At 44.6% G+C, this 25,042-nt stretch overlaps 1 protein-coding gene across 5 annotated transcripts in view; it reads right to left on the bottom strand.

Moving 5' to 3' along the window:
* FAXC (failed axon connections homolog, metaxin like GST domain containing) overlaps positions 1–25,042 on the bottom strand; it is a 73,610-nt gene that overhangs the window by 29,973 nt on the left and 18,595 nt on the right. For all 5 annotated transcript variants that reach the window (XR_004926235.2, XM_036121028.2, XM_036121029.2 and 2 more), the window contains one exon: positions 16,075–16,298. Coding sequence is in view for 4 of the 5 variants with exons in the window: in XM_036121028.2 (XP_035976921.1) it covers positions 16,075–16,298 (224 nt within the window). In the remaining variant the exon portion in view is untranslated. The remainder of the gene's footprint in view (positions 1–16,074; positions 16,299–25,042) is intronic.

Here is a 25,042-nt window from a genome sequence, read left to right as displayed (position 1 = left end):
GGCACGAAATTGTGTGCTTCAGCAATCCCAGGGTCATTTGGTGTGGGAAAAATAGATGTGCATGAGAGGGAGAAGTGGGAAAGGAGGATAGAGATGTGAGCAGAATTCAGGTTGTAAAGAAAGGGAGTTTGGATTTTAGTCTACAAGATCGGGAGCCTACAGTTCTGATTTGCTTTTTAGATTAAACACTAGTAGAATTAAAAAGCAAACCTAGAGGTTGGGACATCGGCTAAGAAGCTGTGGCAAAATCCAGGCGAGAGACATTGGGAGCCCCTCCTCCGGCTGTGGGGCAGAAAGGACAGGAGATGAAGGGACTTGGGGAGCACCCCGGTGACGAGGTACAGCCAATCCTTCAGCGATCACTGATAGAGCCTCCAGCTCAAAAGCCCGACGCCAGGGTCCAAGCCTGACCCCACCGCGTATCAGCTCTGTGGTCTTAGGTCAGTTAGTTAACCACTATGTACCTCAGTTTCCTCACCGACAAACCAGGCATAATACTACTGATAGTAGTAACAATATCCCTACCCTCATATACATTGGTGAAAATTAATGAGAACAGTTCCTGCCTCATTTAATTCTCACCAAAATCATCTGAGCATAGGTACTGTTATTATATTACTGTGAGGATACACACACACACATATATATGTACATATCATATTATATATCATAGATATTTTATATCATATATATGTTAATTATATAATAAATGTAGAATATACATTATGTATATTATTATGAAAGTAGGGATTACCATATGAGGGTAAGTATTATATACTGTATTACTATTTGCTTAAGCACATTGGCAATTCTCCATATATGTCAGCTCTTGTCAATATTATTTTGATGATATGCAAGACAGCTCTGGATGCTTGGGATGCAGGGACTAACAGAACAGACAAGGTCACTGCCCTCATGGTGTTTACTTCACATGGAGCGATGATAAACAAATCAATCAATAAGTGATAAGTACCATGCAGAGAATTAAAGTAAGGTGCTGTGATAGCGGGTGACTGACAGCTACACTAAACAGCTATGTCAGTCAGGGAAGGCCTCTCTGTGGAGGTGATATTTACTCAGAGATATGAATGTCAAGGAGGGTCTGGCAATGCAAAGATCTGGAGGATCTCCTGGAAAAGGAGAAATCTAGAATGACTTTTTAGCATCCAACCTGAACAACTGAATGGATGACGAAGCCATTCACAGAGAGGTCATGGGAAGGCGTGTTGGTCTCCTGGGAGGGTGAGGAGTTCCTTCAGGATGTGCTGAATTTGAGGCGGCTGTGGGACATCTAAGTGAAGATACAGAAAGGAGCTGGACTCGGGAGGGTGGGGGATGGTGGGGGATGGAATCCTAGGAACGCTTGCAGGGGCCAAGGGCAAGCTGCCCCAAAACATGCCGCTTTGGCATATTGATTATTTTGTATAAAAGTGACCTAGAGACAGCCTGTGCAAGCACACTCAGCCCCTCCCGTCCCCCTGAAAACAGGAAATGAATCTCCCATGTGGAAGGCATCCTCCTTGTACCAGGAGCTAAAGAGACGATCTTACCCCCCGGAGGTGGGAGATTTAGAGCCGAGAAGGTTATATAAACAACCCATGTTACTTTTTACTAATTTACTACCCCAGCCCAAATTCTGTTTAGAATTCCTTACTAACTGAAGCTCCCAAAGTTTTCTTTTTCCTATCAGGTCCTCACAGATTTATTGTCTCTTTGTCTAAAAAATATAAAAACTGCCTGCCTTGGTCATTTTTTTCGTTCTCAATTTCATTATTGGACCTCTCTGCACATGTAATAAAACTCTTTTTTTTTCTCCTGTTAATCTTAGTAAATTTAATTTTTAGTCCAACTAGAAGAACATAAAGGATAGAAAATAATTTCTCATTCCCTTCCCCATCAGTATTTAAGGAACCTGCAAAGGAAAAGCAGGAAAGAAGGGTCAGACAGATCCGATAAGTAAGATAAAGGCTAAAAAAGTGTTCAGCAAGGACTTCTGGCTTCTCCCAGACCACTTAGTTCAAGTCTAAGCTCCACCATTTACTAGCTGGGCGTACCTTGGGAAGGTATCTCTTTGTGCCTAAATTTCTTCATGGTAAAAAAGATCATTGTGAGCACTAATGAGTTAATAAAAATGAAATGCCTGCATGTGTTGGTAGGTTAGAGTCAAGAACAGGGGCACCACCTGAAACAGCAAGAGACGAATGCCTCCTCAGGGGGCACCTGGGAATCTGTGGAGTTGAAAATGGAAAAATGAAGCCTCCAGAGAAAGAGAAAGGCTGAATCCTTTGTTCTTTTTTTAAAAAGATTTTATTTATTTATTTTAAAGTTTATTTATTTGAAAGAGAGAGAACAAGCGTGAACTCGAGCACAGGGAGAGAGTAAAGGGGGAGGGAGAGGGAGAGAGAATCTCCAGCAGGCTGACCACGGAGCCCAAGGCAGGGCTGGATCCCAGGACCCTGAGATCATGCCCTGAGCCCAAAACCAAGAATTGGTCGCTTAACCAACTGCACCACCCAGGCGCCCCAATCCTTTGTTCTTCAACACACCCAAGAAACTTCATGTCCTTTAAGCCTACAGCAGGCAAGAGAGATTCCTCAAAGTCTCTCCCTCAGGTAGACATTTCCCTCTTCCAAAAGGTCAAAATAAAAAACGGACATAAAAATAAGGCCTTTAAGTAGATCTGGTGAACAGGCAGGTTGTTATTTACCCTTTCAAGAGCAATTGTGGGGCGGGGGCTAGGAGTCTGGGTGCAGCGGCGCAAGGAGCAAATGGGAGGTAAGTGTGACTGTTATTACTTCTCAGACAAGCTGTGTGAAGGGAAGGCAAGAGACAGGACAGAACTGGAGTGCTGTTTTTAAGGGAGGGAGAGACTTAGATGTTAAGTAGGAGGAATCTGTAAAGCAATAAAGGTTGAAGAGAGGAAAGAATTTTTCTTCAAACTCCTGAAGAAGGAAGGGAGGGGCCGGGACTCCGCGGAGCCAGGCTGACCAGGCCACCCGGAGCACTGCTGGGTGGGGAAGGTGAGCAAATGGGGGATACTAGGGATGAGAGTAGCTTCCATGACGGATCTCAGGCTAGGCTGAGTGACAGTGAAGTAAGTAGGGGAAGGGAGGCTAACAAAATGGTGGGGTGGGGAGAAGGTGATGGAGAAAGGAACCAGAGGTTGGGAGGCAGTCAGTGATCAAGTGTGGGAGTGACGTGGGCTACGCGGGGTGCTCCAGCAGGCTCTGAGGTCCTGGTCAGAAGTCAACAGCCCCAGGTGCCCTCTGAGTCTGGAGCCGGCCTCGGGGAGAAGGCAGGCAGCTCAGTGGAAGGAGCAGAGGTCCCTGCAGGGCTGGGTTCAAGGTTGGGAGGTGTTGGACAAACTCCCACACAAGCGCTGTGGATGCCTACAGCGGGGTCAGGGTAGACGAGGACAACCATGAATCAGACTGTCCCTCTGCATACATCTTTAAGATTCCAAGTGAGATTGAGAAAATATTTGCCTCAAACATCACTGAGAGTAGATCTGTGAGATATAAATAGACCAATTACATTTTAATGGAAACCTCATTCAGGTGAAAAGTGGACAAAAGAATTGGAACAGCTGATTCACTAAGAAACAATTAGGAAAAATAAAAAGGAAAAAATATTTCTTACAGGTGATTAAAGAATCAGAATACAGACTAACCTGAAGATAACAGTTTATAATGAATAAAATAAAGTGGTAAATGATTTTTTTTTTTTTTTTTTAGTGTTCAGAATGGTTACTGGTAAGCCTTCAGTGAAACTGGTACCTCAGTCTTTTACTGGTCACTTCGTAAATCTGTGCTTCTCTTTTGGAAAACACCATGGCAGTCCCTAGGAACAGACCTAACAACGTTCATAATCTTTCACCCAGTAATTTCACTCCTATGAGTCTATTTCAAGTAAATAATTCCTCAAAAGTAAAGCACATTTAATTTTAGCATTTGCTTTAAAAAAAAATGAACAGAATACAAAGATGTGTCCATCAGAAATGATATTTCCTAAAAATATGCATGTGGAAGATGTAGGGAAATAGAAAATGGTCACTGAGTTAGGTGACAGAATGATGAAAGAGATCTACATTTTTTCCTAATGTTTTAAATGTTGATTAGTCTTTTTAATACAAATTGAAATTTTTAAATAAATAAAAGTGTGGTTGGGTTCACCAAGGACTTAATGTATTATGATACATCAGGTCATCCTTGATCTCTAATTCCTCCCTGAGGTAGGCATTCTACTCAGGCAAATCAGCCCAAACAGAACACAAATGCTGAAGGGCTTTCATATCTGGCAACACAAGGAAAGGACGGGTACTGGGGACGATTTTAAAAGCCTGTTATCCACAGGGTGCTATCTTGTGAATTTTTCATTCTCTTATTCTAATCATTCAGGAATGGGAACCCTGACATTTTAAACACAAAGCCAAAGACACTTCTCTCAGAGGAAGAAACAGCCAGAATGCCCGCAGGATAGAGATCAGGTTGCTTCCGTCAGAATTATACCAACCAACTTGTGTTGCAAAATAAGCCACAAAGATTTCCAAAAACTCATTAGCATTTAATTTTATTGTGCTAAAAGTCCTTTTTTATTGTTTTCATGAATAACCAACATATTTGTACCCACTAAGATAGCAACAGTGAGAATGGAAAAGGAACAAGCCACAATCTGGACCCCAATTGCCTCGTTCCCATGCGGGCACAAACCCCATGAGCAGGGCCTGGCCCCACCAGCCCCTGGCCAGCCATTCCTCCCTCCTCCTCCCGGAACTCTAGACTGGAGAGGATACCTCAAAAGAAGAGTTGATGCCCAGTAGTGGGCTGCAAGCAATTGAGAGTTATTGGATAATACGTGTAGAGTAAATCACTTCCACTTCAGGAGGTGAGTACAGGACTCCAGGAGGAACTTGTAAAAAGCTTAGGCACTCCCTGGAACCCAATCAGTACAGGTAAAAATAGAATTTATGGTTTCCAGGTCAAATTATTACTCTCCCTGCATGTGATCTTAACAAGCCACCAATGCAAACATACAGAAGTCTTACTAGAGCCAAAGAAAATGTCACCATTAGCTAAGCGGCCTGAGACCCACTCCCTCACCTCTCTGACCTTCGCTGGGCTTTCTCATCTGTAAAATAACTAGCTTTCGGGGGTGTTGTAAGACACAATATCTCAAAGATGCTGTTAAAGATTTTTAATGTATCTAAATATCTGAGATTTATCCACACGAAAAATCAACCTACTAGGTTTTTGACGTGGAAAGAAGGAAAGCCTGTGCTAAGCAACGTGCCCACAGACCCAACCAGGGTTACCCTCGAGACAAAAATCAAGTAGGCTTGGCTTGTTCTGAATTTTCTCCCTTCTGATACCTGCCCAGACCAAGGCCCAGTGCCCTCCTGGGGTCCCTTCCATGGTCTTTACCCCCCCAAAACACCAGTCTTTACCCCCCCACACACCAGTCTTTACCCCTCCCCAGTCTTCACCCCGCCCCCCTCCAGTCCTCCTCCCAGCACCGAGGCCAGCCCTTCTGACCTCCTGGCTGCCCTATGTATTAGATTACAGACACATGTGAATCACCTGCTCAGTTTAAAAAATACCTTTCCCCAGACCCCACTCCCAGAGATCTGAATTATTTGGCCTGGCACAGGGCCTGTGCAGCTGTGTTTTATAAGCCCCTGAGGTGATCTAATGAGCAATCAGGGCCAAGAACCACCATTATGCGAGATAGTGCCGGTAATTTGGAGAGGGCTTAGAACCCCCACTAGGAAACACTGCTTTGAGGTTCCGAAACATTCCTTTTAGTGTCTATTATTTTCTTCTTTTATCTGTGTGTTTATCTTTCTAGCTAGATTGACAGGCAAAATTACTTCTATGTCTTTATTCCTCTGCCCTCTGTTCAGTTACTCAACATATGCTAAATGTGGCAGGTAACACCTAATGCTTCTCGTCTTTTTCCAACACCTAGTCCTGAAGGCCTCCCCGCCGCCCCCGTCACTTTCCCTGGGAGGCACCGTGTGTGGCTGCTGTGGCCCAGGTGGCTCCCAGCCTAGACCTCCACACCTGCGTGATGCAGTGCTGTTTGCATAATATAATTAAACAGGGTAGGAAGAGCAGCTATTAAAATAGCCTGTTCCCAAGCCTGCTTAAAAACAAGACAAAACAAAATCCCCTGTCCAAAAACCTTTGAGTCAAAATAACTTGTAAAAAGTGGAAGATTAGAAAAGAGGTTTATTGGGAACCCACCGTTGTTGGTTGGAGACGTAAACACAGATCATTTAAAGCACGGGGCCCGCCGAAGGCAGGAGCGGCAGCCTAACATAAATCACAGTCCAAGAGACCAACCAGAACTCGAGTGATCTCTACTTTGGCCTCTGCCTTGTTTCGTAATGTGGAAACATCTCTGCTCTCCTCTCTAGAGAGTGAATATAAAATCATGAAACCATCAGAACTGGAAGGACCCACCAGAGACCATCTCTAGTGAAAGATCTCACCACCTGTGATGGTGGTTGCTGACTGGTGGTGCTGGTCATCAACCTCACCTCGGAGTAATCCCAAAGAACAACCACTCCACAAGACAAGCCCTTCCCATTTAGGACTGGTCTGTTTAAAGTGCTGCCTTACCCCGAGTTGTAATCTGTTGTCATTCCCCCACATACACACTCCACCCTCTCCTCTGTTCCCCTCCCCCTTCCCCAAATACGTCCATCTTCTGCCACAACACCTAAGTCAGAAAAACGCCGGTATATGACCCATACATCTTCACTTCTGCAGACCATCCTCCCCCAGGATCCTCAAATTCCTTGCATGAAATTATTTTGAGACTTAACCACCTTCCTAACCACCGTTCTCTGGGCACACCCTAGTTCGGTCAAGTTCCCTTAAAAGATGGATCCCAGGGGCGCCTGGGTGGCTCAGATGGTTGGGCGTCTACCTTCGGCTCAGGTCATATCTCCAGGTCCTGGGATCGAGCCCCGCATCGGGCTCCCAGCTCAGCAGGGAGTCGGCTTCTCCCTCTCCCTCTGCTTATGCTCTCTCTGTCTCTCTCTCTCTCTCTCAAATGAATAAATAAAATCTTAAAAAAAAAAAAGACGGATCCCAGAACTGAACATTGAACTCCTTTGTTCAACAAACACTCGATTGATGCCTAACGTGCGACGGGCACTCAGTCACGCCCTAGAGATAGAAATGAAAACACCAGGCCTGGCACAGCTGAGCTGAGGAGACAAACCAAATCATTAAAAGAAGGTGCAAGGAGTGCTCTGAGGAAGAAAGCACCAAGTGCCTGGGGGCAAGGAACAGGTTTGCCTGACACACTGGGACAAAAGGTCCAGAAAGGTTTCCTTAAGGAAACAACTTTTAAGCTGAAACACTACACTGCATTAAACAGGCGAGGTACAGAATTTGACATTTCTCCCTATTAGGTTTTGTCCTGTTAAGGTTCAAAGCTTTGATTCCTGATTTTCCCACCCAGTTTTTTAGCTGTCCTTCCACCTAGAGTCATTCAAAAACCACTAAGCACGCCTTTGAAGGTGTCAACTGGTCACTGAGAAAAGTCAAGAGCAGAGTCCCTGGAGAGCTCTCTTTAAGCGATACCAAGCCGTTGATCGGCACTGTAAAGATACTGTCACTCAATCAGCCACAAATCCACTAGTTAATCTGGGGGCTTTCAAATTTTTTTCTTTGGTAGGGAAAGTTCTCTATCAAACCAAAATAAAACGGATTTCCAATATATAAACAGATAACAAGGGAGCTGTTCTAGGTAAAAGAGGGGTGGAGAGAGTCCAACCTGCTAGGGCTTCCTCTCCTCCCCACCAGAGCACTTAAGGAAGCTTGGTGGCAACATATGTACCCATGGAAGCCCCCTCTGAAAACCAGCCATCTTGCCTACAAGAATATCTTGAGAGATGGTATCTAATGGTTTGAATAAATCAAGACATGGTCTATCCAATTGGTAAATCCAACAAGTCAAGACACAATAGTCATTTTGGTATGATTTATTCACAATGGACATTGTTTGGACTTAGAGACTTAAGTGCTACTGGTTATAAGCTTCTTCAAGGTAGAGACCATTCTTACTCATCTTTGTTTCCCAAGAGCCTAACATTACACTTAGTGTGTAACTAATACAATGTACCTAAGTACAGAATTTGACATTTCTCCCTATTTCTTCTTGTTAAGGTTCAAAGCTTTAATTCCTGATTTTTTGAATTATTTAATAAGTAAATATGTAAGATGTTATGACTTTTAAAACTGTGGAACTCAACTCCAGAAAGTATGTCCTAGTTTTTATTTCCCATCAGTACAGTATGGCAGGGTCTCCTTCACACCCCCCCCAGTTCATCACATTAAGAAAACAAACAAACAAACAAACAAAACTTTGCCCACCTGATGGACAGAGTGGTGCCTCCTTTGTTAACTTGCATTGCTCTGATTACTAAAGAGGTTCAACATTTTTCATATATTTATTCATCACGTGTGTCATTTTTGCAAATTCTCTTTCTATGTCTTTTGTCCAGTTTTCTCCAAGTATTCACATTTCTTACAGATTTGCAGAAGTTCTTCAAATAGTAACATTAATTCTTTTGTCACAGGTTGCAAACGTTTTTTCCAGCTTTCCGTTTCAATTTTAACTTCATTTATGGTGATTATTGACATCCAGGTGGTTTTATTTGTCTCAAGAAATCTAGCAATCCAACTTTTTGTCACTTCTTCCTTTGGTACCATATTTAGAAAAACTTTCCCAAGTTCAAGATTATATAAAAGTTTCCCATAGTTTATCCTGACACCTTTATGGTTTATTTTTTACATTTAAATGCTCACTCCATTTGGAATGTATTCAGGTGTATGACATAAAGTCAGGAGGACTGTACTTATTTTGTTCCAAAAGGTCAGCCAGCTGTCCCAACACCATTTACTGAATTAATTTGTCTTTTCTGTACTGATTGAAGAGGCCGCCTTTCCTCCCCTCACTCGTGCTCTCTCTCTCAAATAAATAATCTTTTTAAAAAATTTTTTAAATGGAGCGCCTGGGTGGCTCAGTCATTAAGCGTCTGCCTTTGGCTCAGGTCATGATCCCAGGGTCCTGGGAATCAAGCCCCGCATCGGGCTCCCTGCTCAGCGGGGAGTCTGCTTCTCCCTCTCCCTCTGCCCCTCCCCCCGCGCGTGCTCTAGCTCTCCCAAATCTTTAAAAAAAAAAATTTTTTTTTAATGAGTCAAGAAAAAAAAGGGCGCCCTTATCTTATGCTTTGTCTCCACTCGTGCCTGTCTCACAGGGATCTGAGACTCAGCGTACCCACCCCTGAAATTCATGATCATCCCCTCTACTCCAGCATTCTCCAATTCTGAATGGCTACTTTGTCCACTAAGTGTTCAAGAACCTGGTTATTCCTTACCCCTGCCCTCTCATCCCCGCCTCTCTCCCCCCACACACAGTCACCAAACTGTAGTCAATTCTGTCTCTAGAATATAGCTCTAAACCACCATCGTATGTCCAACTCTGTCACCGTGGCTGTAACCACAACACCATCTTACCTTTCCTGGGCTGCAACAGCCTCCTCACTGGACCCCACATCCACTATTGGCCCCTCTAGGGCATCATGCCACTTCCCCGATTTCAACCTCTGACAGCTTCCATTCTTGTTAGAACAAAGGCCAAGATTATTTAAGTGATATAGAAGACCTGTGTGATCTAGCCCCCCGCCCACCTCTACCTCATGCCACACTTCGGTTCTCACAGTTACTAACACACTAGCCATCTTTTCATTCCTTGAAGGCTTCCAGCTGCTTTTCATGTCAGAGCCTTCACACGTGATGCCCCTTCTATGTTCCAAGCTGGTCTCCCGTCCCACCCCATTCCTCCTCCTCACACACATGCCTGCCTAACTCCAGCTTATCTTTCAGAGTCCAGAAGTATCATGTCCTCAAAGAAGTCTTGCATAACCTCCCTGACCACACTAGTCTCTCCCACAAAAGCACCCTCCTTGCACCTAGTACTTCTCCAGGTGGTACTTCTCACAAGTCTTGCCATTTTATAAATGTTTGCAACAGTATCTTCATCACGTGGCAGCTCTAGCAGCTCAGGCCTGTGCCCAACTTGTTCACCAATGTCTCTTTTTACTGTGTGTAACTGTGGGCAAGCCACTCAACCTCTCTGTGCCTCAGTTTCTTCATCTGCCAAATGGGTGGTGTTACTTCTACTGTGTACCAGATTCCATCTTCTTTCTTATTTTAATCTCCTATCAAATGATCACAGCTGGGGATCTCTGTGCTAACGTGGGACACAGCTATATTCTTATTTTCTTATATTCATTCTGTCTTATTTCCCTTCCACTTCAAGTTCATACCTGTAGACTCAGGATTAATGGTAGAACAGAAATATAAAAGAGGCAGAAGGCTGATGAGATTTACGTCAGTTTTATGTGATACCAGGCACACAGCATTATATGGTATAGGAAAAAATATTTGCAATATATTAAGTGAGGAAAAGACAGGTTGGAAAATTATGTGTATGTGTGCATTTACACAAATACATCTATATGATTCAAAATTACACATAAAAATATTGGAAAGACGTGTACCAAAAGGACAACTGTGGTTAGCAAGCAGTAAGTTACAAGATTACAGTGACTTAGTTTCCTTCTCTGTGTGCTTCTGAACTTCCCCAAGTTTCTACAATTAACTAATACATGTAAAAATCAGAGAAAAGGTTTCCTTAGACTTTTTTCTCAGAAAACAATGTTCTTGTTACAAGTCGTGTTACATACAAAACTTGTGACAGTGGTAATGATAATAGCTAATACTTTTCAGCATTGTTTATGTGCCAAACGCTGTAGTAAGTACATTACAGAAGTGCTCACTGAGTCCTTGCACTCTATGCTGGACACATTGTTCTCACCCCCATTTTGTGATGAAAAAGTTCAGGTGGTTCATGGGAAGTCACACAGCTGCTAAGTGGCGGAGCCCAAGATGCGAACCCCGGGGGATCTGACTCCAGAAATACCTCTCTCGTGTGGCCACTTGAGTTCCTGTCTCCAGCCACACTGCCTCCCAAAAACCTAACCTTTCTCTTCTTGATTTTTATGTCTTCCATGCTTTTCTGATTCTCACCCTTTGGGGAGGGGACAGAAATAGACAGCATTCGCACTTCTCGCATGACGTGAAAGTCAGGCAGCCGCTACAGGTCGTATCTCTGCTTCCAACGCACACACCTGCCCCAAGGGACACGGGAACATGCAGAACTGAATGGAGACTAACACTGACCACTGGGCAACCCTCCCCGCATCATCAGCCCTCGCAGCACCGCGGACCTCTGCTTCCTGTCCTCACTGCAGTTGTGTTTTACACTTGCTTGTTACTTGATTGCTTACGACCTGCAGGCACTACTCTGAGCACTTTACATGTGCTACTTTTCTTTTCACCATTATTGTCCCCATTTTACACATAAGGAAACTGAGGCCTAGAGAAGTTAAGAAACTTGCCCAAGGTTGCAGAGCTCGGAAGTGATGGAGCTAGGTTTGACCTCTGGCTCCAGAGGTATCACTCTCAAATGAATGAATGAAGGTACACTCCCCATTTTCTAAAAAACCTACTATCTCTTATTAGGACTATCTAATTTTATTTCTGTAGGACCTGAATATTTCTAATACATCATATTTCTAATATTTTGATTTTTTATTATTATAAATGGAAATTTTTAACTATATTTCCTAATCAGTTGAGATATCAAGATTTACATGTTTGTAACTTTGTAAACTTTTTATCATTTTATTTTAGTTTATTTTATCATGATGAATGTACTCTATAATCCCCATCCCCTATTTCCTCCATCCCTCCACCCACCTTCCCTCTGGTAACCATGAGTTTGTTCCCTATAGTTAAGAGTCTGTTTCTTGGTTTGTCTCTCTCTCTAGTTTCCTTTGTTTTGTTTCTTAAATTCCACATATGAGTGAGATCCTATGGTATCTCTTTCTCTGACTGACTTATTTCACTTACTATAATACTCTCTAGCTCAATCGATGGTGCTGCAAATGGCAAGATTTCATTCTTTTTATGGATGAATAGTATTCCATTATATATATATTTATCTTCTTTATCCATTCATCCATCAGTGGACACTTGGGCTGCTTCCATACTTTGGCTATTGTAAATAATGCTACAATAAACATAAGGGTGCATGTATCCCTTTTAGTTAGTGTTTTTCTATTTTTTGGGTAAATAACCAGTAGTACAATTCCTGGGTCATAGGGTAAGTTCGATTTTGGGGCACCTGAGTGGCTCAGTCGGTTAAGTGTCTGCCTTCAGCTCAGGTGAGCCCCACATCGGGCTCCTTGCTCAGCAGGGAGTCTACTTCTCTCTCTCCCTCTCCTTCTGCCTGTCCCCACTGCTCATTCTCTCTCTCTCTCTCTCAAATAAATAAAATCTTAAAAAAAAAAAAGGGTAGTTCTATTTTTAATTTTTTGAGGAACCTCCATACAGATTTCCACAATGGCTGCACGAATTTGCATTCCCACCAACAGTGCAAAAGGTTTCCCCTTTCTCCACATCCTCACCAACATGTTGTTTCCTGTGTTGTTAATTTTAGCCACTCTGACAGCTGTGAGGCGATATATTGTAGTTTTGATTTGCGTTTCCCTGATAATGAGTGATGTTGAGCATCTTTTCATGTGTCTGTTGGCCATCTGGGTATCTGTAACTTTGTAAAATTACTGAACTCTCTCATTAACTATAATTTCAATTCTCCATTATTTTAGCTACATAATTTTTTTTAAAAAAGATTTTATTTATTTATTTGACAGAGAAAGAACACAAGCAGGGGGAGCGGCAGGCAGAGGGAGAGGGAGAAGCAGGCTTCCCGCCGAGCAGGGAGCCTGATGTGGGGCTCGATCCCAGGACCCTGGGATCATGACCTGAACCGAAGGCAGATGCTTAACTGACTGAGCCACCCAGGTGCCCCTATTTTAGCTACATAATCTCTTAATTTCTATAAATAATAATTTTGTCTCCTCCTTTCCAACACAAAGATATCATCTTTCTCAACTAATTTTTATTTTGTTTAAATTTAATTTTTTATTTTAATTTGAACTTAATCACAATTTTTTAAACTACATCCAAAGATATGTACCGCCTCTCTTCAGTCTCTCGTTACCACCCACCCCTCAGGCCCAAGCCGTCTGCCCTGACAGCAACAGAGCCACTTTTCTAAATCACAAATATGCCTCTTTCTCTCTAATATTAGAAGTCTGCACCACCTACATGTTTTATATCTCAGCGTAATTGTGACCTTTTATAATATGGCCCCAAACTACCTTTAAACCTTCATTTCGACCATGATTACAAAATGCCCCTCACTTGTGACTCCTTTTCTCATGATTTGCCCAGATGGTCCTTCCCTATTTTCTTCCTTGGGACAACTGTTTACTTTCTGGGGCCAAAACACCTGCTGCCTCTTCTCTAGCCCTCCCAAGCTCTCCCTGCCATTTCACCCCTACTCCTGTGTCTCCAGGGCACCAAGCACAAACCTCTGTCATGACACCTGTTAGAGCCCAACTTGAACGTGGGTACTCATTTAGAGCAGAGGTCAGCAAAATTCTATGGAGCTTCAGATGGTAAATATTTTAGGCTTTCTGGGCCATATTTGATCTCTGTTGCATTTTTTTCCTTACATTTTAATAATATAAAAATGATTCTTAGCTCATAGGCCATTAAAAAAAAAAAAACAGGCCACCAGCTATGGGCCATAATTCACCTATTCCTGGTTTATAAGTTCGTCTCTCCCACTGGATAGTAAGCTACCTGAGAGAGGGGACCATCTCTTATCCACTTTTGTATTCCCCAGCTCCTGCCCCAAAGAAGGTCTTCAATCCTTGAAGTCAACTGAATTGAAACACCAATAATTCATTTATCCTGATGACTCAAATACATCCCTAGACAATTTCCCCAAATCTTGAACTACTTAACAAAAAGTCATTATGCATTTTGAATCTCTCAGGCACCTGGGCCTTAAAAGTAAGCTATATCTCCAGGTGAGGGGGGAGGTGATGCTTTCTGCCTCATTTAGTAAGAAAACCTCTGATGTTCAGCCAAGGAGCCTCTCTCTCCCCAAAGGCAGCAAAAGTGCTTCTCCTATGAGAGCCTAGACTGTTCCCCGAGCTCCCACGTGGAATAGAACTCCAGCAAACCCCTGCTTTTCAAATAGCCAAATCAATATTTTTTAGAAGATTTTATTTAGTTATTTGACAGAGAGAGACACAGCGAGAGCAGGAACACAAGCAGGGGGAGTGGGAGAGAGAGAAGCAGGCTCCCAGCTGAGCAGGAAGCCCGATGCGGGGCTGGATCCCAGGACCCTGAGATCATGACCTGAGCCGAAGGCAGATGCTTAACCATCTGAGCCACCCAGGTGGCCCTCAAATAGCCGAATCAATTTCTCATCTCAGGAAATGATCTAGACTTGATGCTGTTTGGAATACTTGCCAGATATCCAACCTAGCTGCCGACAATAGCTCTACCTCCCACCTCACCATAATCGGGGAAGAAGCATTTTGCTAAGTCATTAAGTACCAGAGAATCGCTATCCCCCTGCTCCCTGGTTCTCCCAACCAGAAGAAGCGTTCCAGAAAAGTGACAATCAGCCCTCCCTGGTTAAGGAACCAACACTGTGAAGTTTTTAGAGAAGAGCAGCACTTTACTGCATAATCTCTGGCTTAACTCTGAGGCCTCAGTGCCTGGCTTCTGGGGCTCCGACAGCGTGGGCTGGAAAGGAAGCAGTGAGCAGGTAGGGCCATCACTAAGGAGGAAACAGCCCGCGGCAGACCTGCTCTGTGAGGCTGTGAGCCCAGGACTGTTTCCACGGGAACGAGGCAAACGTTTGAGGCCAATTCCACTCATATCTACGTCAGGCAGGCCCCTCTGGGCCTAGAGAGGCAAAGCACCAGAAGGTCTGGTCAGCATCAAACCACCCCCCCAAAACAAAGCTGGCCAAGAGCTGGATATGCTGTTGGGCTCTTCCCCTGCAGGCCAGGGTTCAGGGGGGCACTCCAGGTCCAGGAAGCATCTGGAGTGCAGAAGAGGGAAGGAGCCAGTCAGAACGAGTCACCCTGGAGGGGGCAGGGCCTACCTAGTACAGCCCCCAGTTCCTGGAGCCCCACGTGGGTTTCAACAAAACAGACCCTAACCCCACTTCCTGGAGGAGGTGAGGAACGTAATATGCTCTAGAATGGAGGTAAGGGTGCCTTTTAGGTGGAAACTCACCTTCCCCGGGCAAAATAAGCAGTCCCAAAGGACCAGGTCACGTGACTGGTCACATAGAGGGCTTGGCTCCCTAGACCTTAGTTGTCCCCAGGAGAAACCATCATTTCCGACACAGAAGCTCTTGAACTCACATGATGTGTTTATGAACTGACAAAGGTAAGACTCGAGCTCCGCCCAGCACAGTCACATCAGCCCAGCCACCTCCAGCCAACCAGGGGAGCAAAGACACCGAACTCCACTCAGCAGCCTCACCCACCCACACGTATGCTGCTCCAGGCTCCCCCTGGAGGGGCTTCCCAAGCACAGGGAAACCCACTGTGCGCAGTAAATGCAAAATCAGAAGAATTACAACACGCTCGTAAGAAGAGTGCTAAGATCACAAATGGAAACTCAGGCATGAGAAATGACACGCGGCAGGTGCACGCGGAATGGGTCAGAACCGGCTTGATGGCCACGGAGATGCAGTTGACTCTTCCAGCAGAGGTGTTTACAAGCAGCCCTTTCACCCTGGCCTGTGTATAAATAGAAGAGCTCCCTTGCTCACAATCACCCTTGGCTCACAACACGTTCCAAGCCGCTGGGGGCCCGCTCTGTGTCCTCTCCGCACCGGCCTCGCCACACTAGCCTGGCTCATGCTAGTGACGAAGGAGAGAGACGTTTGCTCCTGAAAATTAGGGGGTCGGGTTAAATGGTAGGACTGCCACCTACACGTGGAAGCAAAGAAACCAATCCAAATAAAACTTTAAATCAGTCAACTAACAGCGCTTTACTAATCATGCAAAAAAGTACAAATTATATAAAATAGAGAATAGAAGGTGTGGTACGTTACCCAAAAGCCCTGCCAAGGACCGCATGTCCTTCTCCATCAGCATGTAAATCTCTTCCTCTGAGAAGCGGCCAATGCCGTGGCCGTGCATCTCGCGCTTCACAATTCCTTTCGTTATGTGGCACACGACCCACCTCAGCAGGTTACTGAAGGGACCGCCACCACTAAGAGAGAGCATCTTCCGGGTCTCATTGAGATTGTCCACCCACTGGCAATAAGCTAACGTCCTGGAATTGTGTGGAAACAGGTTACTACTGGGCATTAGATGTATGTCAGCTCCTCAGAGTCCATTTCCAGTGAGTGCGTCACAAGTCAGCACACTCTAGAGGAAATGAGCCAGAGCAGCTTTACAAAGAGCAGTCTCTGCAGATACGACAACAGCTTCTGGCCAATGCCTAGACTTCGGGTCTGTAAGAGAAACTAGAACAAATCCAGATAACGATGCCATGCTACAATTCCACCAAACATCTCCGGGCCCCCGCCCTCAGATCCACGCCCCCCCCACCTCCCAAGGCCGGCTTCTACACCTTCTTAGGCAACCCCACAGAAAACAGGAGAAACGCACTTCCAAAGGTTTTGAGGCAGAACCGTGCGTACCCACGGGGACGCCAGGAAGGAGGCACAGAGACTACAGGGCTGGCTTCATTCTCTTTCTTGATCTGAGGAATGGGTGTGCAGATATATGCTGTGTTCATTAATTAAGCTGCACCTTTTTGTTTCGCACAATTTGTGTATGCGTTTTAGATTTTACCATATCAAAGAGTTGTTTAAAAAAGAAAACTTTTGCCTTTTTGACAGAGGATTAGGGAGTAGTATACCTATCTAATGTTGGTATAAACTATATAAATTATAAATATTATGTATATGATTTGCTCTCCAGAAAGCCTGGAGAACTGTTTCAGTTTGGGCTCCAGATCTCTAAAGTGAATACGAAGACCGAAGGAACTCAGCTGAGTCACTTTTCCCATCTGTTGTGTCTCTCTATCAAATAAATAAATAAAATCTTAAAAAAAAAAAAAAGAAAGCTTTGTGTACTTCTTTTTTATTAAGTCTCTCAAAATATTGAGTCAAGAAATGGATTTTGCTGAAAATAGGAAAAAGTACATCGCAACGGTAACTAATACATACGGACAGAGAAGTCAATGGATCTTTGACATAAAAGATCTCACATTTGCTCTGGTAAATTCTTTATAAACATGCAAACTAAATACTTTCCTACTTGCTCTTCTTTTTACACCTGCAGTAATTAAGGTATCAATTTTCTCATTCCATTAGAATAATTCAGCACTTTGATTCAAGTTGTACTGGATTGAAAGGCACAATAAAAGAGCTAGACCATCCTTGATTATTTTGCAAGTCCATGAACTGAGAATAAAACTAAATTATCCCAAAATAAGCATGACCAGGTCATAAGAGCATCCAGGAAGTGTCTAAAGAGTAAAACTGAGGAATGTGGTGGCTCTAAACTGACAGGTTGATGTGAAAAAATACATTCTTTTTTTTTTTTTAAACATTTCTTTTTTTTTTTTTTTTTAATATTTTATTTATTTATTTGACAGAGAGAGACACAGTGAGAGAGGGAACACAAGCAGGGGGAGTGGGAGAGAGAGAAGCAGGCTTCCCGTGGAGCAGGGAGCCTGATGCGGGGCTCGATCCCAGGACCCTGGGATCATGACCTGAGCCGAAGGCAGACGCTTAACGACTGAGCCACCCAGGCACCCCATAAAAATACATTCTTTATAGATGAATTACACAGGTTTCATCATAAGCCTAAGTGATCCTGAGGGATGAGCAGAAGCTCACCAGGCAGAGCAGAGGAGGAAGGGTATGCGTGAAGAGCACCGGCCGGGGGGCACAGGATGCCTGGGCAGAGGATGGAAGGGTGGGCCAGGACCAGATCCGGATGCGCCTGAGACAAAGGGTGATGAACTCTATTTTGGAAGCAAAGGTGAACCACTGAAAGGTTTTAAGCAGACAAGAAATGTAATCAGGTTTGAGGCAATGTGAAGGAAGGGCTGGAAATGGAGAAAGGCTGGCTAGAAGACTCTGGCAAGACCTAAGAACTAGGGCAACGTGGGCAGAGGGAGGGTGTACAGCGAATGCAGAGGAGAAACTCTGGGGGATGAGAAAAAGAGTCTATTGACCAATGGATTAGGTATAAGGAGAGATTAAGTCTTTTCTCTCAGGCCGATGACTTGAGTGGATGATAATGCCATTAACCGATATGGGCGGGTACACACCAGGTGCGACAGATGCAGATGATGAAAGACGCATCAAGCTGTTGCATTTGAAGGCCCCATGGAACCCCCAAATGAGAATGTCCAGAAGGTTGAGAACTCAGGAGACAGGTTTAGACTCAAGATAGAGAACTTGTGGGTGAGGGCATGTCAGCGAGAGTGCCAAAGCTGTCAGAGGAGAGGAGTCACCTAAGGAAGTTGCTAGGGTGAGGAGTGGTGTTAGGGAATCCACAGGTCAAGGGCAAGTTAGACTGTGAGAAGGCCAGGCTGGAAGGGTCAGCTTGGAGAGAAGCAGAGACACCTCTTTCTCTGAGATAGAGAGGAGGAGAGTGTCACAAGGGGTAAGGGGCTGCAGAGAGGTTCAGAGTTCCTGCCAAGTGACTTCAGTTTCCTCCATAGAGCAGGAAATGGGGGCATGTGCACAGGATGAGGATGCAATGATGGACAGAGAGCTTTGCACAACTAATGGGTTCAAGTAGCAGATGGGGATGGAAGAGGCAGCTGTCCTGGGTCGCACAGCTAAGCTGGAGGAATCCCCACTAACGCAATGGCGTAAGGTTCTCTACCTCCATTAGTGGGTGGAATAGAGGGCACAGAAGGAGGAACACTGGGTTGATCTGGAATTTTGCAGCTAGAGGTAACCTGAGAAACTATCTGGTCTTCCTCTCTTCTCTTTCCCACCCTGCTCTTGATTTCTTTCCTCTTTCACTCCCTGTGCCTAATACTGCAGCCCAGTGTCAGTGAAGAGAAGCAAATGAGGGCCAGCCAGGCTCTGTAAGGGTCAATCCCTATGAAGTGGGTACAAATTTTAAACACCAAAGAAAATGGGTAATTCATGGAATCCTAAATTAATCACTATAGGCAGCAAACCTCATTTACACATGCTTCCAAATCCTTAAAACCAAGAATCCACCTCCTTCCATAACCAAGCTTCCGGCAAACTATGAACACTTGACCGAAACTACTCTTATCCAAATCAACGATACCTCCTTGTTGCAAAATCCAAATAAACATTCCTTCTTTTTTTTTTTTTTCTTTTCAAGGAGCCCAACACGGGGCTTGAACTCATGACCCTGAGATCAAGACCTGAGCTGAGATCAAGAGTCAGATGCTTAATTGACTGAACCGCCCAGGTGCCCCTAAACATTCTTTGTATATTTCTCTTTCTTTAACTGTCTGCAACATGTGACACTGTCCGTGTCTTTTGTAGAAGAGCTCTCCCTTAGCTTACATCTCTACTGCTTTTCCCACCACCTCGTGCATGTTCCCAAGATCTTCATCACTATTCTTCCTATTTCTTACTCCACACTTGTGGCATGATCTAATTCACACCCATGATTTCACACTGATGATTCCCAAACCTACACCCAGCCCAGACCTTTGTCCTGACACCCAGGGATCCATGTGAGGGGTCCTCAGGAACTGCAAACCCATATTTCCAAACTTGGACTCATGATCTTCCTTCCCTTCAAATCTGCTTCTCCTCACCCAAGCCAGAAAGAATCCCAGGACTCGTTCTTCACTGCTCTCTATCGCTCGCTCCTGATAGCCAGTCACCCTGTGAATTTGCCCTTTTCTCCAACTCAATTAGCATGTAGCTCAGCCCTTCATCATTTCTTGGCCCTGAGCACAGTGGCTTCCTAACAGGTCTCCTGACATCCCCTAAGGCCCTTCAGAAATCCATTTGTCCCAAGGCAGTCACAAAGAGCTCCTAACACACAAATCTAGTCCTATCAGGCTGCTTCTTGGAGCCATTCATGAACCCCCCTAGCTCCTGAGCTCGGCACACTGCCCCCGCTCCCTACAGTCTGACTCACACTCAGCTGGCCATTCTCTGGCCCCATCGCCCCACCCACCCCCCCGCCACTGCCTCCTGTGCACCTGCCACACAGAATTACAAGTGCCTTCCCAGGCTCCTCGGTCTTACCTCTGAACTTTTGCAGACGCTGCTCCCTCTGCCTAGATATCCTAATCTTTCCCCTGGCGTCCAGCCCCTTCACCCACCACTGACGGTCCCTCGCTTCGTTTGTGATACCATCTCCTCTGGGAAAGCCTTTCCCTCATCACTCCAGCAGGTGCTGGCTGCCTTTCCTCAGTTCTTCAAACTCTCCCCCAGCACCCACCGTTATGATGGCTCGACGTCTCCCTCGGCCTGGGAGTCACCAGAGGATGGAGACAGCATCTTACCGCCTCATTCCCCCGCATCCAGCATGGAGTCTGGCCACTAGGCGTCAGTCATTCATTAAGTTTACTGAAAGAATGAATTATTGATTGACATGTAAAAAAGCTTCACTTCTGAGCCAGCTACTGCTAAGTAGTGTTTCTAAGGGTTGACAATATTTAAATAGAATGAAGGAAAAAGAGAAATGCCTTTGAAGAATGAAGAAGGGGCTGACTGTTCCCTTCTGAGATCCATGTCACTCTCTACTCAGAAGAGGCCCACTGCACAAGGAGTCATGAATCATGAGCTGGTGAGGGCAAGGAGGGCCAATCTGGAAACTAGACGAGGCTAAACAATTAAGTCATCATTCTGAGAACCTCTTCCAGAAAGTTGATACTCATTTCCTTTAAACAACTGATGCACCTGATCTCTTCTGCAAAATGGGGTCAAGGTTTCTCTTAAAGATTGATTACCTTAGTCAGAACAGAAGAATAAATACTGTTCAATATTTTTAAAGGAGGTCAAGAAGACAGGAAAGAAGAGCCGACCCCTGATGTTTCAATGAAGATATCTCTCCTTATAACCTAACAGGAGCCCTGGCCTATAGCAGAGATGATATTAACATGTGGGAAAGTGCAAACCATGGCAATCTACTGTTTGATGAGTGAGCCTTAGCATGTGGCCTTCCTGACCATGGATGCCTTTCTCCATGTCCTGCTCCATCCCTGTCATTGTTTGCTTGTCTTTTAAACGCATGGGGTGCAGGAGCGTATGATAAGCTTCTGTGATTTCACCGAGTTGCACAGGCCCTAGACCACCCCCTCCCAACAGGACCTCTCACTACATCTGAAATTAGGGGCAGGGGGAGCAGGGAAGAGTGAAACACATTAATCCAATTGTAATCAGGGAGAGAGAGACTCCTGGTTTTTAGATAAGATCTTGGGTAAGTCATTTTAAGTCATTAAGGAGAGAGAGACTCCTGGTTTTTAGATAAGATCTTGGGTAAGTCAAAGGATCCTACCTCCCCCATTCAGTGAAACTATACCAAAAGCCAAATTCAGAATTTAAAAATCATGGCCAACCTAGAAGCAAATTTGAATTCCCTGTTCTAACGCCTATATTTTAATGGATCAAAGTGGTATGACTAGATGGCTTGCCACAGTGCTCTCACGCCTCCCGACAAGGCTCTTACCACACTAACGTGTCATACAGAAGAAGCCGTAGTGTCTGTTCCCAAAGCTCAATTTCATTCCACTAATTTGACCCCATGTCTCTCGTACTGCCCTTCATACCAACTTGCCTGCATTGGATCTAACTTAAGCACTCAGTGGAACAAAGAGGATAAAAACCTGTCTTCCTCATGTTCAATAATAGTCATGCAAGTGGAACAGGCTGGTATGGATTTCAAGTTCAAGAAAAACCTCTTTCTAGCGTGTGCTTATTTGAACAAACCAGAATTAGAGCCTTGGGATGATGGGATGGTATTTATGTAAAAATGCCAGTTTTCCATTGTCTTTGCTTTTCAGAAAATCATACCTGGAGAGTTTTTACAGTTTCAGACCAAAATAAACATATCTGAAAACTCCAGATAATTCAAATCCATTGAGTCAAACAATTGCTTTCATCTCCTGCACCGCTGTAAACACAGACACAACCTTGGAGATCATGCGTTGTCAGAATTTAACAAGCTCTCATGAAAAGCTCATCCTTGTATTTTTCTACAAATGGTGGTCCATTTCTCATGCTGGCCCCAGTTTCCATGGGTGCACATTTTGTGTGTGGCCTCTGAGATAAGAAAGGGGGGAGCAGGAGAGGAACCTGATGAAGAGTGTCCACAAACTCTCCTTCTCAGGCATTTTCTTACTGGAGGGACAGGCGTCTTTTCTCCTCTGGGATTTAGAGCTCTAGGGAAAGCCTGTTCAAGGTCTCTCCGAAGCAAGAACATAGCTAAAGGTTAGGAAACCTTATGAAACAGAGGAAGGCTTGCTTTCCTTTTGCTGCTAAGAACCAAAGGGAATTGAAGGAATTAGGAATTTTTTTGAAAGTTCACTGGACATTTGTATCTCTGTCAAGATCTGACCTCCCACCTTCACTATTTCTTTCTCAAATTAACCTTTGAGGAGAAACACATGAGAAATAGTGGCTAACTGCCCCCCTCTGAAAATGTATTTTATAATCAAAAAGTTGATTAGAGAAACAAAATTATCCTTAAAAGAGTCGCTGTGTGACCTAAGCAACTCCCCCAAGCACTTGGGTTTTTATGGTCCATAAAATTAAGCTTCTTCCCTAGCAGGGTACCGCCTCCCAACTCTCCCACTCACCCCTCCCACCCTTCCCTCCCCCACCAAGAGCTGCCTCCCATCAAGTATTAGCTGGGGCTGGTGCAGGGAGAGAAGGGGCGGGAAAGAGCAGAAGATGAACTTCTACCAGGGAGTAAATATATAGAACTAGAACGTCTGCACACCCAGAGCCAAAAGCAGGGACAGGTGGTTCTTGGGAGTCTTGCTGGATCAAAGTCTTTCTGACTAGAATATACATTTCATGAACCACTATAAAAATCAAAGAGTTGTAGCACAAGTACTAACGAAAATGAAAGGTGACTTTCAGCGTCTTTTCAGTTAGCTCACAAAGCAAGAGCTCTCCGCATTAATGGGCCCATCAGTCAAACAAGGTAGCACTTTGGAGGACTGCATCCAAAGAAGGCACAGAGAGAGGGTCAGGGTGGCTCTGTGCTGGTTCTTCATTTCCCTCAATTGCTGCAAAGTGGGGACTGGAACCTGGCAAGAGGGAAGATGGGCTCTGTCCCATGGACTTTTCCCTGAGGCTCAGGACATCACATGCAGTCATCTGTCTGGCCCACACTCTAACCCCTGCACTCTAGAAGATGGGAGTCCCAGCAGTTCTCCACAGGTATCCTCAAGAAAAGACCGTGTTCATTCCAGGAATACGGAGTCTGTGATGACTTCCAGGCTAATCTGCACCCCTGCCTCCACTCTCTGCCGGGTTCCCTCCTTCCCCCCACTCCCCACCCCCTCACCTCTACAGTGAGAGGGGGAAGAGAAGCGGCACTTCAGGTCTGCCCTGGAATAAACTGGGCAACAACTGCAAGCAGAAAGAGAAATAGAGAGTCACTTAAAATCCAAGAGAGGGAACAGCAAGTTTTCTGTTTAGAAAGAACAAGCAAGTTTCCATTTAGAAAGAAAGTCGATTGATGAGATCAGAAGGTGATGGGGAAGAACCTTCTACAATCAACCCTTCACTGAGTGGGTATCTCTCAGTGGGGGAGGTGAAAGCTACTGGGTGAGCAATGACCCAGGAGTCACAATGAATGTCCAAAAAGTGGGCTTAACAATTCTTAATTAAATCTCTGGAATAAGAAAAGTTTAGAGAAATCAGGAAGAAAATTTCTCTTACCTACTGGGGTGTCCAAAAAGGTGCTAAAACTCCAGAAAATGGATGAAAGGCAAAGAAAAAGCCCACAAGACAATGAGTTTGTAAACCAAAAAGACCTGTGCCTGTTAACTCACAGGTCCTAGCCAACACCATACCACACGCAGAACACGGGCAATTCCTCCACACAGCGCATGATGGGTCAGACAAGGGACGTAACCTAGGAGTCAGCCAGGCGGGACAAAGATACTCAGAAAGCACTAGTACACCTGACTTCTGGAACACGGAGAAGCTCTTGTCGTCTAAGGAAAACTGATGATAATTTTACAAAGCTTGAATAATTCATTTCACCTAAGACTTCTATCCTGACTTAGTCTTCTGTTCCCTCCTCTAGGTGTCTGATGTAATAGTATTTTACTTCCGCAATTTGTGTGGGTAAAGGGCAGAGTCAGTTGAAATATTTTCCTCACCTCAGTGAGCTGTAGTCTAGATCAGGGGTCAGCAAAACACAGCCCAAAGACTAAAAAGTTTCTATATTTTTAAATGGTTGGAGGGGGGCCTGGGTGGCTCAGTTAAGTGTCCAACTCTTGTTTTCAGCTCAGGTCATGATCTCAGGGTCATGAGATCGAGCTCCGAGTGGAGCCTGCTTGAGATTCTCTCTCTCTCTCTCTCTCCCTCTGCCCCTCCCCCGACCCACTTGCTCTCTCTCTCTCTCTCTCTTTCTCTAAAATAAATAATAAATAATAAAAATAAAAAAGTTAAAAAAATTTTTTTAAATACATTTTTAATGGTTGGGGGAAAAAGTCAGAAGAATACATTTTGTATTAAATGAAATTCAAATGTCAGTGTTTTTATTGTTTCGTTGAAAGAGTCCTGCTCATCATTTCCGTGTCATTCATCCATGGCTGCTTTTGCATGACAATGGCAGAGTTTAAGGAGCGAAAGCAGAGCCATGGCCTAAAACAAAGCCTAAAATATGTGCTAGCTGGGCCTCTATAAAAAAGGTCTACTCTTGGTCTAGATACCTAGAAACTTAATGGTCATAACTTTGACCCCTAAATCAGTCAGAATGCAGAAAACTTTGAAGAGGTTGGGGAGTGTCTGAAAAGTGAAACAGAACTTGGGCTTAGTCCAAAGGCCGGGGACAGGCCCTGGGCACTCACCCAGCACACCCAGGGGACTC

Source organism: Halichoerus grypus, chromosome 9 (assembly GCF_964656455.1).
Source record: "Halichoerus grypus chromosome 9, mHalGry1.hap1.1, whole genome shotgun sequence".
In the NCBI taxonomy this organism is placed as follows: domain Eukaryota; kingdom Metazoa; phylum Chordata; class Mammalia; order Carnivora; family Phocidae; genus Halichoerus; species Halichoerus grypus.
This window is presented reverse-complemented; position numbering and strand designations above follow the sequence as displayed.